Genomic DNA, 13,075 nt, shown 5'->3' with positions numbered 1-13,075 from the left:
TATTATCATTCTACCCAGAGATAATCACAGTTAGTATTTTGATGAATATCCTTCTAGGCTTTATTGTATGCATCTCTACATATAAGTAAATTTACAATAATGAGGCTACATTATTCTGTTTTATAACCCGAATGTCACTGAAACAATATATCCAATGTCTTTTTATGTTAGTATATATTTATTATCTCTACTGGTTGCATAGTACCATACTGTGGATGTACTATTATTTATATGTGCAATACAGTCTTTCTTGTATTGATAATTATTTTGGATAGTTTCAAGTTATAATTATTATAAACAACAATAAGAATAATATCTTTGCTTATATTTTAAAGTGTTTTGGACTGTGGGTCAAAGAGTATACTGCTATTAATGTAAAAAAGTCAAATACAAAATTTCTCTATCTCAGGAATACAACTAAATTTTAGAAGGTTGACGCTTTTGCAACTCTTTTGAACTATATAAAGCTTTCAAAAAGGAACTAAAAACTCTAGAACTTGTTATTTAAAAAATCAAAACTTTCACTATTTGACATACCTAATTTAAATAATTAAAATTATAAGAGAAAACAGGTGATTTCTTAATATCTCTTTCATGAAAACTTCAAGTGTGTTTGGAGAAGAAAAATAACAGTTTAGTAAAACAGTTAAGAGGTGATTTTAGAACCACATTGATCTTTGAATGCCAGTTCTAGCTGTGTGATCTTGGGTAATTTAAGGTGTGCCTCAGTTTCCTCATCTGTAAAATGGAGAAACAATATACCTAGCTCACAGGAGTTTTGTGATGAATATATAGCTATAATATCTATATTATAGCTATAATATCTATGTTGTAGCTATAATATCCCAGTATGTTGTTTGATTGTGTAATATTTCCCTTTCTGTGAGGAATACATGAGATACATTTACATATTAAATGAAAATGAATGAAAACATTCCCCCATTTTTTCTTTCCTTTGGGATGTACTTCCTCTTAGATATCTCAGGGTTATCAACTCTAATATGGAACCTACTGGCTGATAATCCAAGCATCTAAATTATAACTGGCCCTACTGCTCGCTCCACAAAGCAAGCTATATGTCTTAAAAGGGTCAAATACTGTTGTAATGAAAATTTTTATAACACTACCAACATACCAATGATCCAAGCAATATCTAATAATATCCTTATAATTTTCATAGCAAAGTACAGTAATAATTACATAAATATTCATAAATATTTTTACTGAAATGATTTCTGAAAATGCTCAAAAACTGCCAGAAAGAAACTAGAATTTAGACATTTAAATGTGGATTAAAAAACTGATCTAAATTCTTATAGCAAGAGCCAGATCTGTTTCCTGTGGTTTCATAAAATGCTGTACCTTACTGGATTATGAAATGAAACACATGCCTTTTCCTTTGTACATAAATGAGATTTTAAAATCATTGACACTGGTCACAGCTTCCATATAAAATAATCTTAATAAATAGGTTTGTAAGATCAAGTCAGTAGTCTCAGGAACCTCTCTAAGAGTTATCAGTTTAAAATAACAAAGCAAAAAGCCAAGTAAGACTCCTTTCTTCCAGGAACTCCTACAATTCTGTTCTTCATAGAGAATATATACAACCCCTCCTCCAGGTATCTTTTTTCCTCCTACTGCATTATAATGTCTAAATGTAAATGACTTTCTATGCTTGACATCTTAAACATATTCTTGGTAACATATTATTACAACTTTCTAGGGAAAAAAGAGAGCAACCAGCATGCTGAAAGAGTGACGCTTTGTTCATATTTTGGCCATAGGTTTGCTTAAGAAATAGCACACGCTTCAGAAATGGAAGAATGTATCGGCCTCCTATTTGGTGGGGTTCAGAGATAATATGACTGACTAAATAAACATGGGGGACTGGAATTTCCTTGGAGGCATTCTGGAGGAGGTTCACATCCACTCCACGGTGATTGGAAAGATGTGGCTCACCATCCTGTTCATATTTCGAATGCTTGTTCTGGGTGTAGCAGCTGAAGATGTCTGGAATGATGAGCAGTCTGGCTTCATCTGTAATACAGAACAACCCGGCTGCAGAAATGTATGCTATGATCGGGCCTTCCCTATCTCCCTCATTAGATACTGGGTTTTGCAGGTGATCTTTGTGTCTTCACCATCCCTGGTCTACATGGGCCATGCTTTGTACCGACTGAGAGTTCTGGAGAAGCAGAGGCAGATGAAGAAGGAGCAACTGAGAGGTGAACTGGAGGAGGCAGAGCTTGAAACGCCTGGGGATCGGAGGCGACTGGAGGAAGAACTGTGTCAGCTGGAGCAAAGGAAAGTAAATAAAGTTCCACTCAGAGGAACTTTGCTTTGCACTTATGTGATACACATTTTTACTCGCTCTGTGGTTGAAGTTGGGTTCATGATTGGACAGTATCTTTTATATGGATTTCACTTAGAGCCTCTATTTAAATGCCACGGCCACCCATGTCCAAATACAATTGATTGTTTTGTCTCTAGACCCACAGAAAAGACAATATTCCTATTATTCATGCAATCCATAGCAACTGTTTCACTTTTCTTAAATGTTTTAGAAATTTTCCATCTAGGTTTTAAAAAGATTAAAAGAGGGCTTTGGGGACAATATAAATTGAAGGATGAACATAATCAATTTTGTACCAAGTCAAAACAAAACCTTGCCAAATATCAAAACACATCTGCAAACTCACTGAAACGACTCTCTTCTGTACCTGATTATAGTCTGTTAGTGGACAAGCAAACACACACAGCAGCGTATCCTAGTTTAAATCCCTCTGCATTTCAGACAGACCCTGATAACCATATTGGAAATGATGACAAAGGCATTTTGGATGAACAGGAAACTCTACTTTCTGAGATGTGCACATTTAGTACAGCCTGTGGTCATCTTCAAAATATCAGCTCAAGTAATAAAGAAGACACTCATAAACTATCTGGAAAAGAAGTTAATGGTAACCAGTTGAGGGGAAAAAGAGAAATTGATGGCAAAGACAGCAAAAGAAATCACTACTTTAAAGGTCACTGTTCCAGTCCAGGTGATGCTATAGAGCTTAACAACCACGTGGGACAGTCACCCCAAACAGCTTTCTCTCTGCCAGCTAACTGCACCTGGAAACCGAAGTGGCCTCGGGCTACCCGGGGTCCCTCTGCAGAAAGTGAAAACCAGGCATTACCTCCTAAAGGTTACCTCAAGGGCCAGCTCAGAGAGAGCACAACCAGAATCCTTCCTCCTTCACAGGGAGACTTTCAACCACTTGACATTCCAGACACTCCTGATTCTTCGGGAGGGCTGTCCTTTGAATCCAAGTTGGTCAGAACCTGCAGTAACCCTACCGCTTGTACTCCAACTCATTTGGTGTCACTGACAAACAACCTCATTGGAAGGCGGGCTCCCACAGACCTTCAGATCTGAACATCCGTTGGCGTTTAGACATTCTCCATATTACATTATCACAGAAGTAGCCTAGTGATGGTGGAACACAGGAGAAATAGATAGGGCAGCTCTAAAGACCAGCTGTTTAGACAAACGACTACAAATCCTTTTAAAAAGGGAAAATGGCTCTAGTTCTGAACTGGGAAGGATTAGTTTGAAGTTTAAAGACACAGAGTTACCAAATCAGGATTACTTTTTTGTGGTTCCCTTCAGAAAAACACTGATTCTGGGAAAACCTATGTCAGAATTGAAGCTAAATGGAACCAGGTTTTTCCTTGAAGGGAAAACAGCCTTCGGAGATTGTTCTTGATCTATGTAATTCCCTCTTTTAGTTACTGATCTTCTTTCTGGACACTGATTAAACTTTGTTTGCCCTTGGTTCTTAGTTTTCTTATGGACTGCAACCCGATGTGTCCTGGATATAATCATCATGTTGCTTCTAGTAAATAAAATCCTAAAAAGATGTCGCTTTCTTTTACCAGTTTATAGCATCGTGATTCAGTGCCAGGATCCGAGTCTTGGCTTTACTACACTGGCCATCTAACCATTACAGTTTACTAACAGTGTCTACTTTACAGGGATGGTGTGAGGATTAAAATAAGAAACAGGTGTTTAACGTGCTGCCAGGCATACAGTAAGCGCTCAAAAGTGCTAGCTATTATTATCACATTACTGCTCACCCTCTGGAGACCCACATCAAGTCGGCCACAAAATAAGGAGACTCCAAACGACAGAGCTGGAGCCCAAACAGACGATTCTAAGCGGTCTTCCAGCCACTGGAAATCCAAGGGTTGCCCTCGACGGTCGTGCGCCCTCTTTCAAGACGAGAGTCCACACACCAGTAGGCGCCGCCTGCCACGGCTTCTGAGGTCCTAGTTGAGACGGGTCCGCCCACTCTCGGCGTCTCGAGTGAGTCCTAGCGCTCCAGGGCTCCGCAGGCCCCGCCCCCTGGCGCCACGCCCGTCTTTGGCCCCACCTGGACACTCGCCCCGTTACCAAAACCTAGCCTCCTACTAAGCAACCAAATCTTGGCGAGGACCGGAAGAGGAAGGAGAGGCGACGCTTCGCTAACCAGAGGGGCGGGTGCACGCAGCCTCCCTCGGCTCATCTCGCTATGGGGCATTCAGAGCGTCCTGGTCGCCATGAAAACAGGCCACACCCCGGCCATCCCGGCCCGGGGATCCCAAGTGCGCAGGCGTCCGTGCCCCTCCGCGCATGAGCAGTGCTGCTCCGAGCCCGCCAGCCACGGTCTCCGGCGCCAGCTACGCCGCTGCCGCTGTCACTATGGCCCATTACAAAGTGAGGGGGGCGCGGCGTGGCTGGGGGCGTGCGGGCGGTAGCCAGCCGCTGGTCGGCTCGGGTGGGAGTAGGGGCGTGCGCGTAGGTTTGGGGGGCTTGAGGTAGTGAGGCGGAGGCGGCGTTGCCGGACTCCCAGCGCCTTCTTCCTGCTCTGGCCCCCGGGCTTTGGCCACTGACCCGCCGTGTCTCCTCAGGCCGCCGACTCGAAGCGCGAGCAGTTCCGGAGGTACTTGGAGAAGTCGGGGGTGCTGGACACGCTGACCAAGGGTGAGCATGGGCCAAGAGAGGGTTCCTCATGCCGTCGTCGTGTTCCTCGGCTCTGTGCCGCGAACGGGCATGGTGTGGGGCAGGAGGGGAACAGGGGGGACCCACTCCGGGTCCAGCGAGGTGGGCCTCAGGGGTCAGCGGGGACCGGCGCACGCCTGGCTGCCGGACGCTGCCCGGGTCGGGGAGCCTCACCCTCCCCGTGGTGAGTAAAACTCTCGCAGCTGTTGCAAAGTCCCTCCAACTTCCGTTGCTCTGCCTCTAGCCGCCGCAGTGAGCATGTTGCTAGAGACCTTGGGAGAGCCCAACTCCTCTCTCCTGACAAATTTTCCCGAGCCCTCCAAATCCTTTAGAAACAGTTTCCCTCGAACAAAGGACAAATGGGAAAATGACCAGATTTGAAAGCAGTTTATAAAGTAGCTAAGTGAACCTAATCCTTGAACTAGCTCTTTGGATGTGGCTTTTCAGCTGAACCCCATTTTGTAGTCTATATCAACTCCTACTTGGTGCAGATTTCATAAAGTAGAATTACAGTTTAAAGAACGTGAGGACACATCAAAATGGTTATATTGTTTTCACTTTTTAAAATGGAAGTCGTTACACTGTATTTCTTAATCTGGATTCAGGATCTAAGTAAATGAGTAAGGTGATTGACACTGGAAGGTTCCAAGAACTAGTGTGGGTACTGCTTATTTCATCAGCTAGGCAGTGAGGCGAATGCTGTTATCTATCACTCAGCTCACTGGCTGGGCCTTTCAAGGGTGTGGAACAGAAGAGCTGGCAGGGATGATGGTTTGGGTCCATATGAGAAGTGTAGTTAAGTATCTGGAAATACTTTGGTATCTGCTCTTTGTCCAGAAGCAAAAGTTTGAAAAAACTGGGAGAATAACAACTCTGGGTCTTAGCAGAAAGCAGGGCTTTTAATTCTCAAGCCTGGGTTGGTCATTTTGAATTGCTACCTACCTTAGGTTCAATTTCCTACTCTTTGCAAATTACAGTAAACATTAAGGTAGTGTGAAAGCACCGTGCTGTCATCCTGGAAAGTATCACACCATTGGAATTTCTTGGACCTCCCGCTCCCCTCAAAAAACTCCACAAGCACATTTCTTTCATTTATTTAACCATTTTATTCAGGTGTCTGTTAAGGCACTGAGGATACAACAGTGGGGGGAAAAACTAGGCCCCTGCTCTAAATGAACTTATATCCTAGTTGGGGAAGACAGATAATAAATACACAGTGTCAACCAGTGCTAAGTGTTGTGAAAAGAACGTTGCTGATAGAGTGATGGGGGTGGCATTTTACCTAGGGTTGTGGGGGAAGGCCTCTCTTAAGAAAGTAACCTTTGAACAAAGACCTGAAAGAAGTGTGCTGTTGAGTTTCAGGAAGTGTAAGGAAGCCAGAGTGGCTGGATGGAGTGAATGAAACATACATTGGTAAAGGGCAGAGAAGTGACCATTGTGGGAGGTAAATGAAGATATTAAGCCTTGTGGCCATACTTGGATTTTCCTTCATGAGAAACGAAACCCTTGGAGGCTTCTTTTCCCTGGCTGACATCTATTGGTATTCCCCCTCAACCTTCCTGGGTTTCCAGTTTCCTAAGTAACATCAGACAACACAGTATCTACTGATATGATGATCTATTTAATATTTGATTTTGTGTACTTCACACAGATTTAGCATATACTTTTTATCCAGCTCATTTCCAAGAGGATTTGAAACTGCTTCTAACATTAAAACACTATAAGGATGTCTAAAGATAAGTTATTTGGAAGAAAAGGCATTTTAGTTATTTTGAGCACTATATCAACCTCTAAAAATCCTGGCTGCTAAGACAAAAAGGGAAACACTGGGTATAGAGTTCTTGTCTGTTTAAAAGGAAGAATATTTCATCTATAGAAAAACACAGGAAATTTGACGTTTACATTATGTTCTGTAATTATCAACCTTGTAAGTACCACTGACAGAAATTTAGAAGCTAAAAGAAAGGGTAGGAGAAAAAGAGGAAGAAAGGGTAAGAGTACTTACGTCTTATAAAATCAGAATTTGATAGGGATCAGTGGGAATTAATGGAAGAAGAAACATAGGGTTGAGTATATAGTTTGAAGAAAAAGGTAGTAAGTAGAGGAATAAAGTGTCCTGTAACACTGAAAGAAGAGGGAAGGACAGGAGAGGGTAGTGGTGACATAAGTATGCCAATTTCTCAAAAAATAGTGCTGTAAATACATTTAAAAGTATAACTATCAGAACTTAATGTAAGTTGTTTGTAGTAGTTGGCCATTTGATTTTTTTTTCATGCTGTCTAAATTATTTTGATGTTATTAAAACTAAAAAAAAGCAAAGCATGTTAAGTTGGTTTATAAGAGTTCTTAACTTGGGGCCTAGATATGCATGTTTTTTGTATGTAGTTACAGCTCTTGGTCTTTGATCAGATTTTTCAGAATTTTGTGCACAAAAAACTTAACCACTGATTTAGATTTTTATCTGGGAAGGATCCTAGGACTGTGTTCAATATAAGATGGAAAAGGTAGTGCTGACATGAATTACTGGATATGAAACCACTAAAGTATGTATTTTAATTTGAGCACGTTGATTACTGGTAGTTTTTGGTTGGTGGTTATTTAGAATGTGGTGTGTGAAACTTCATTCTTGAAGAATATTTTGGATTCAAAGCTTCTTTCTTCCAACAATAAACCACAGCCTTATTGATTCTCTAAAAATTTTTCTCAAATGTATCTACCTTGTTTTCATCTCTTTATTACTCCAGTACAGGTCACTTCTCTTTTTTTTTTGGTGGTGGTGGGGGATGCCATGTGGCATGCAGGATTTTAGTTCTCTGACCAAGCATCGGGCCCATGCCCCCTGTAGTGAAAGCTTGGAGTCCTAACCACTGGACAGCCAGGGAATTCCCAGGCACTCTTTTTTTAAAGTGATTAGCATGTTGTTGTTGTTTAGTTGCTGAGTTGTGTCGGAGACTCTTGCGACCCCATGAACTATAGCTCACCAGGCTCCTCTGTCCATGGGATTTTCCAGGCAAGAATATTGGTTGCCATTGCCTTTTCTAGGGGATCTTCCCTACCCAGGGATTAAATCCCGTCTCCATTAACAAGCAGAGTCTTTACCACTGAGCCATAATTGCTCTTCGTGCATTTAAATCCTTGTCCCACTTGTTAGCCTACTTGACTCCACACAGGATGAAGATCCCGTCACTCTCCTGCTTAAAACTGTTTTAATTATATGCCATTTTGTTTTAGGATCAAGGCCCGACTGAACATGCAGGATCCTCCAATCTCCTCCCTAACCACCTTTTCAGCTTCCTTTCAGTTCACAACTCCATCTAGCCACACTTGAATTTTCAGTTCCTGAATACATTGTTCTTTTGCCCTTGGCCTTCCCTTTTTATCTGAAGCCTTCATTGCCAAGGTCTTAGGTCTTATTTCCCTTCCCTGGTGCCCTGGGCTGAGTTAGGTGTTCTTCCATTGTGCTCCCATCAGCCATTACCCTACTGATGCTTGATACTCTTTCGCACTAGACTGTAAATACATTGAGAACAGGGACCTTGTCTTTCTTGTTCACCATGGTATGTCCTAGCGAGATGTGTGGTATATAATAGATGCTTAATATTTACCGAGGTATGGCATATGACTTCGGCCATTTTAAGACTTTAATTTTTTTTTTGCTTTTTGATTTACAGTATTGGTAGCCTTATATGAAGAACCAGAGAAACCTAATAGTGCTTTGGAGTATCCTTTTCATTTTTCAAGTCAGAAAAAAGCCTTTATTCTGTTGAAAAAGTTACTTTGAGTATTTGGGTTTTGATCTCTGGGTAAATATTGGTGGTAGGGTTGGGGTGACTCTCATCAGAGTTATTTCAATAGAGGGCTATTTCATTAGTTTTAATGAGCTCAAGTAAATCCTTAACTTTGATATTAGTTTTTTAAAGCATCACTTAGGAGCTGCTACCCCAGAAAATCCAGAAATAGAGCTGCTTCGCCTAGAATTGGCAGAAATGAAAGAGAAATATGAAGCTATTGTAGAAGAAAATAAAAAACTGAAAACAAAGGTAAAATTTTTGAAAGAATTCATGTTAAAAATAATTTCACCTTTAATGACTGTATGATCAGAACCTCACTAAAATGGACAGTAGAGCAGGGAGGAGGGTGAATATCAATCTCAGCTCAGTTAACTGCAAGGAGAAGCTGATACCCTGTCTAGAAAACCACTAGCAGATTGTAAACAGGATGAGCAAAGTGTGGTCAAGAAGAGGTTCTTGGGAACCTTCATCAACAAAAAGATGAAAATACTGGTGAAGAATACTGGTTTTTAAGTAAATGGAAATTTCTGGGAGTCTTAGGCAGTTAAGTAGGTCATTATGGGGCCACTGCTTTGCGAATGGCACACCTTAAGACTGTGCAGTTCATGATCTGTATAGTTACGTGGTGGCCCTGAAATGTGTTAACTGTAAACTTGTTTGCACTTAAGCTCTGTACATTTGTTTGCACTTAATTTTGTCTAGTGCTGAAGTTTTTTCTTTGTTTAAACTCCATGAGAATTTTCATAAACTTTTGTCAACTAATAAGCCTTTGAGGTTTTAACTGCATTCTGAATCACATAATGCATTTCACATGACTCTAGGCATTTCTCATAATGTGTTTTATCTTCTCAACAACTTTGTGAGATAAATGACACAGGTGCACAGACCATTTTATAGGTGAGGAAACTAAAGCACAGTGAAGTCTAGCTTCTCAAATCTCACAGCTAATTGGAACAACTCATATCTTAGTGTTCTTGCAGTAAACCACAGTTCAGCATAAGAGATCATTCAGTATCTTAAATTATTCAAATTATTATAAATGCTAGATAACTTTTTTGACACCTTTTAAAGTCCAAGACATTAGCTGCTTTTTCATTAACTGGCTAGATTAATACATGTCACATGATGTTTTTTTTATACTTTCTAGAAGAAAGTTTTCAGTAAACTTATGGTGGAGAGGAAGAAAGTACCTTTACTATATAAGCCACAACATCTTAGGGAAGATACGGATTATTGCATAGATGTTTGTGCAGTGCAGTCATGAATGGGAATTAAATTTTAGTTTCCCAGTAATTTGTAAGGTTTATACAAAAAAAACTTTCACTAGGTTTGATTGTATTAAATATTAAAAAAATCACTGGTTTAAAAAGGCTAGGATTTTATAAACTGATTCAGTCATTGAACAAAGTAGTTGACTCGTTTTGTTACTGTTAATAGTTTTTTTTTTTAACCCAATTTAGAATAAAATTCACCTAAACGCCTCTGTCTTTGCCCCCATAGCTTGCTCAGTATGAACCACCTCAGGAGGAGAAACGTGCTGAATAGGATTCTTCTCAGTTGAAAAGACACTGAAAAAAATGGTTTTGTATGACTCGAATAGTTTGTACAGTATATAATCTTTTCTGAACAGATGCTATAGCACTCTTTTAAATATGTTAAATTCACCTATCACACGTTAACTGTTATAAACACATATACTTAGAATCACCAATAAAAACTCAGTATAACTTTCTTTGGGTCTTAAAAAAGCAGGAGAATCAAAAGTGAATCCTGGAAAGAAAAAAAAAAAAATCTATAAACACAGCCATCGAATTCATTACCTTAAAAGACATTCTATCAGTCTGACTAGGAATGATGGTACTGGTTGTATTTTAGCCAAGGAAGTTTAGCACAGAGCTATTCCCTGGTTTAGCTCAGGATTATGAGCACAGGTACAGTCATTCTTTAAAATGAAGATGACACTGTTGTTTTATATTCTCTGTAGGCAGCTGGAGAGATCTGTGTGATACACGATGCTGTTTCATGGGGGTCTCATGAATCTTCTGCTCTTGTTTATATTAGGTGGAACGAATGACTCTCTGCCACCACTTTGCCTTAGATACTGTGTGTGTGCCAGTATGAACTCTGACACCACCTTTCCTTCTATGCAATCATGCCCTATCTGATACTGTTGCCTTGCTTTACTGTGCTTCCCTGGGTCCCAGTTGCACATTGGCCTTTCTGTGTTGTTTTTCAATTTCCTGTAATAGCAGTTACCCTGACTGTAATTTATATAAAGAGGATCACACTGTTCCCCTGCCTTACTTAGTTGCTTAGCGGAACACAGAACAGAGGCAATTTAAAATTCTGGGTTCACGCACAAGCCTGGATGACAAGGGGAATGAGCCATATATTGTGGAAAATTATAGTTTGTGGGTATAATTATATAGTGCTTTTTCCCCTCAAAGTATTTTTCTAGCTTTGAATTCATTTTATCTTCATTATCCCTGTGAAGTAGGTAGGCAAGTGTGAGGGGAGGTGGGGTGCTGAATCTTTAGGCCAAAGACTGATATGAATACCAATTATTTACCAATTGTAGAACCTTGGGCACATTAGTAAATTGCTCCAAGATTCACTTTCCTCATCTGTCAAATGAAAATAATATCTGTGCTGCCTACCTCACAGGGTTGTTGTGAGGGTCAAATGGAATGTATATGAAAGATTTGTAAATGGTAAAGCACTATATTCTTGTTTGTTAGTCCTTTTTCCTTTCTTGGAAGACCTACAGTCAGATGTTTTTGTGTTACTCTTCACTTCTTTTCCTTATTGATTGATTAGCATTATTAAGAAGTAGCCCTATCTCATGTACTTTGTCCCCAGTGTTACAGAAATGTCCTTATTTTTTGGTCAAAACACACAGAGAAAACCATACAATGAAAGCTGGTTTTTAACTAGCAGAAGCCTCAGCACCTGCTGGAAGCTGTGACCAAGCCAATTATAAGGGCATCTTAATCAGTCACAGTGGCAGGAATGTGGCAGTGGTCTGTCTCTTCCAGTCACAGGTTTGTTTTTGTAGGGGAATCAGATATGGCTGGAAGAACATTTACTTGAATTGGTTTATCTTTTACCAGTTTGAGTGCCTCCTACAGGGACAGCAGTGGGCTGAGTATTATAAAGACGAATGACTTGAAGTTAACTATAAGACATGTATATAATCACAATGTGGGATAGGATGTGCTAAGAACGATGATAATAAAACATGGCCTCCTGGGGGGTTTTGGAAGAGAGGGAGACATGGCTTCTTTAAGCAGTTGGTGTCATAGTCCCTTTGTGGACAGGCAAGTAGAAATTTTTTCTGGCAGCCAACCCTTATTTGCTTTTTTCCCTAATGAGACTGGTATTAATATTTATGTAAATCAGATGATTGTCTCCTGTACCATCCTTTTGAAAAAAGGCAACCTGTGAGTTGGATAATCAGACTCTTGGGGGGAACTGACATGCTTACACTGCTGTATCAGTCAGTGCTATGTAAGAATTCAGGGTGAGCCTGGCCTCTGCAGGTCCTCTTCAACATTTCTATCAAGGATCTGGATGAAGACAGTGTACATGATGCTCAATGGAGTAAAAAAAGGATCCGATCTGTTCAGTTCCTGCTGTTCCAGCTGCCTTATCTGTAAAATGTAGATTTCATATCTTGCCTATCTCACAAGGTGTTCTAAGGATTAAATTAAATATAATGGATGTAAAAAGTACCTTGCAAATTGTAAAGGACTACATATGGGTCAGATGGTAGTAATGCTAATTCTCTAATTGCCACAGAGTTGGAGAGGCTGGTTGGTAGACTATATTGAGATGAGCTTGAAAATGATTCACAACTTGGGAGTGCCTAAACTTCACGGCCTAAATGAAAAAGCTGAAATATCAAGTCTTACATTGAGGTTAAAAATGCAGCTGCACAAGTTTAGGCACTTAGGGATTGCTGACAAAGTACTGGTTCCAGTGACTGTTAGTGTGAACCACTTATAGTCTGTACATTTTTAAAAAAAATTCCATTCTGGAAAGCATTAACAGAAATACTGTCCAGGTGCTAAACAATCACCCTGAAGGCTCTACTTGTCTTTACTGTAGGTGTCAGACATTTGATGGATGTTGACAAGCTCAACTGCATATAAATGTGGAGAGTACATTTGAAACCACAAAGCTGTATTGTCCAACATGGTGGCCGCTAGCCATATCTGGCAAGTAAAATTAAAAATTCAGTTCCTGAGTCACACTAAAA

At 40.2% G+C, this 13,075-nt stretch overlaps 2 protein-coding genes across 3 annotated transcripts; both read left to right on the top strand.

Annotated features, from left to right (window-relative positions):
• The first annotated feature begins 1,879 nt into the window (after positions 1–1,879).
• On the top strand, positions 1,880–3,905 carry GJA9 (gap junction protein alpha 9). The gene has a single exon (XM_086379880.1). The coding sequence runs from the start codon at positions 1,880–1,882 to the stop codon at positions 3,419–3,421; it is 1,542 nt and encodes a 513-aa protein (XP_086236006.1). The 3' UTR covers positions 3,422–3,905.
• Positions 3,906–4,483: 578 nt separating this feature from the next.
• MYCBP (MYC binding protein) lies at positions 4,484–11,554 on the top strand. 2 transcript variants are annotated; one of them, XM_086380068.1, is made up of 5 exons: positions 4,654–4,741; positions 4,936–5,008; positions 8,698–8,746; positions 8,937–9,066; positions 10,318–11,554. In XM_086380068.1, the coding sequence occupies exons 1-5, from the start codon at positions 4,658–4,660 to the stop codon at positions 10,360–10,362; spliced, it is 381 nt and encodes a 126-aa protein (XP_086236194.1). In that variant the 5' UTR covers positions 4,654–4,657; the 3' UTR covers positions 10,363–11,554. The 2 variants fall into 2 exon arrangements, with proteins under 2 accessions (XP_086236185.1, XP_086236194.1); XM_086380059.1 differs by lacking the exon at positions 8,698–8,746 and having other exon boundaries at positions 4,484–4,741.
• The last annotated feature ends 1,521 nt before the right edge of the window (positions 11,555–13,075 follow it).

Source organism: Bos grunniens, chromosome 3 (assembly GCF_055505025.1).
Source record: "Bos grunniens cultivar Pamir isolate PY7600 chromosome 3, Bosgru_T2T1.0, whole genome shotgun sequence".
Lineage (NCBI taxonomy): Eukaryota > Metazoa > Chordata > Mammalia > Artiodactyla > Bovidae > Bos > Bos grunniens.
Note: the sequence above shows the minus strand (reverse complement) of the source record. Positions and strands in the feature narration are given on the sequence as shown.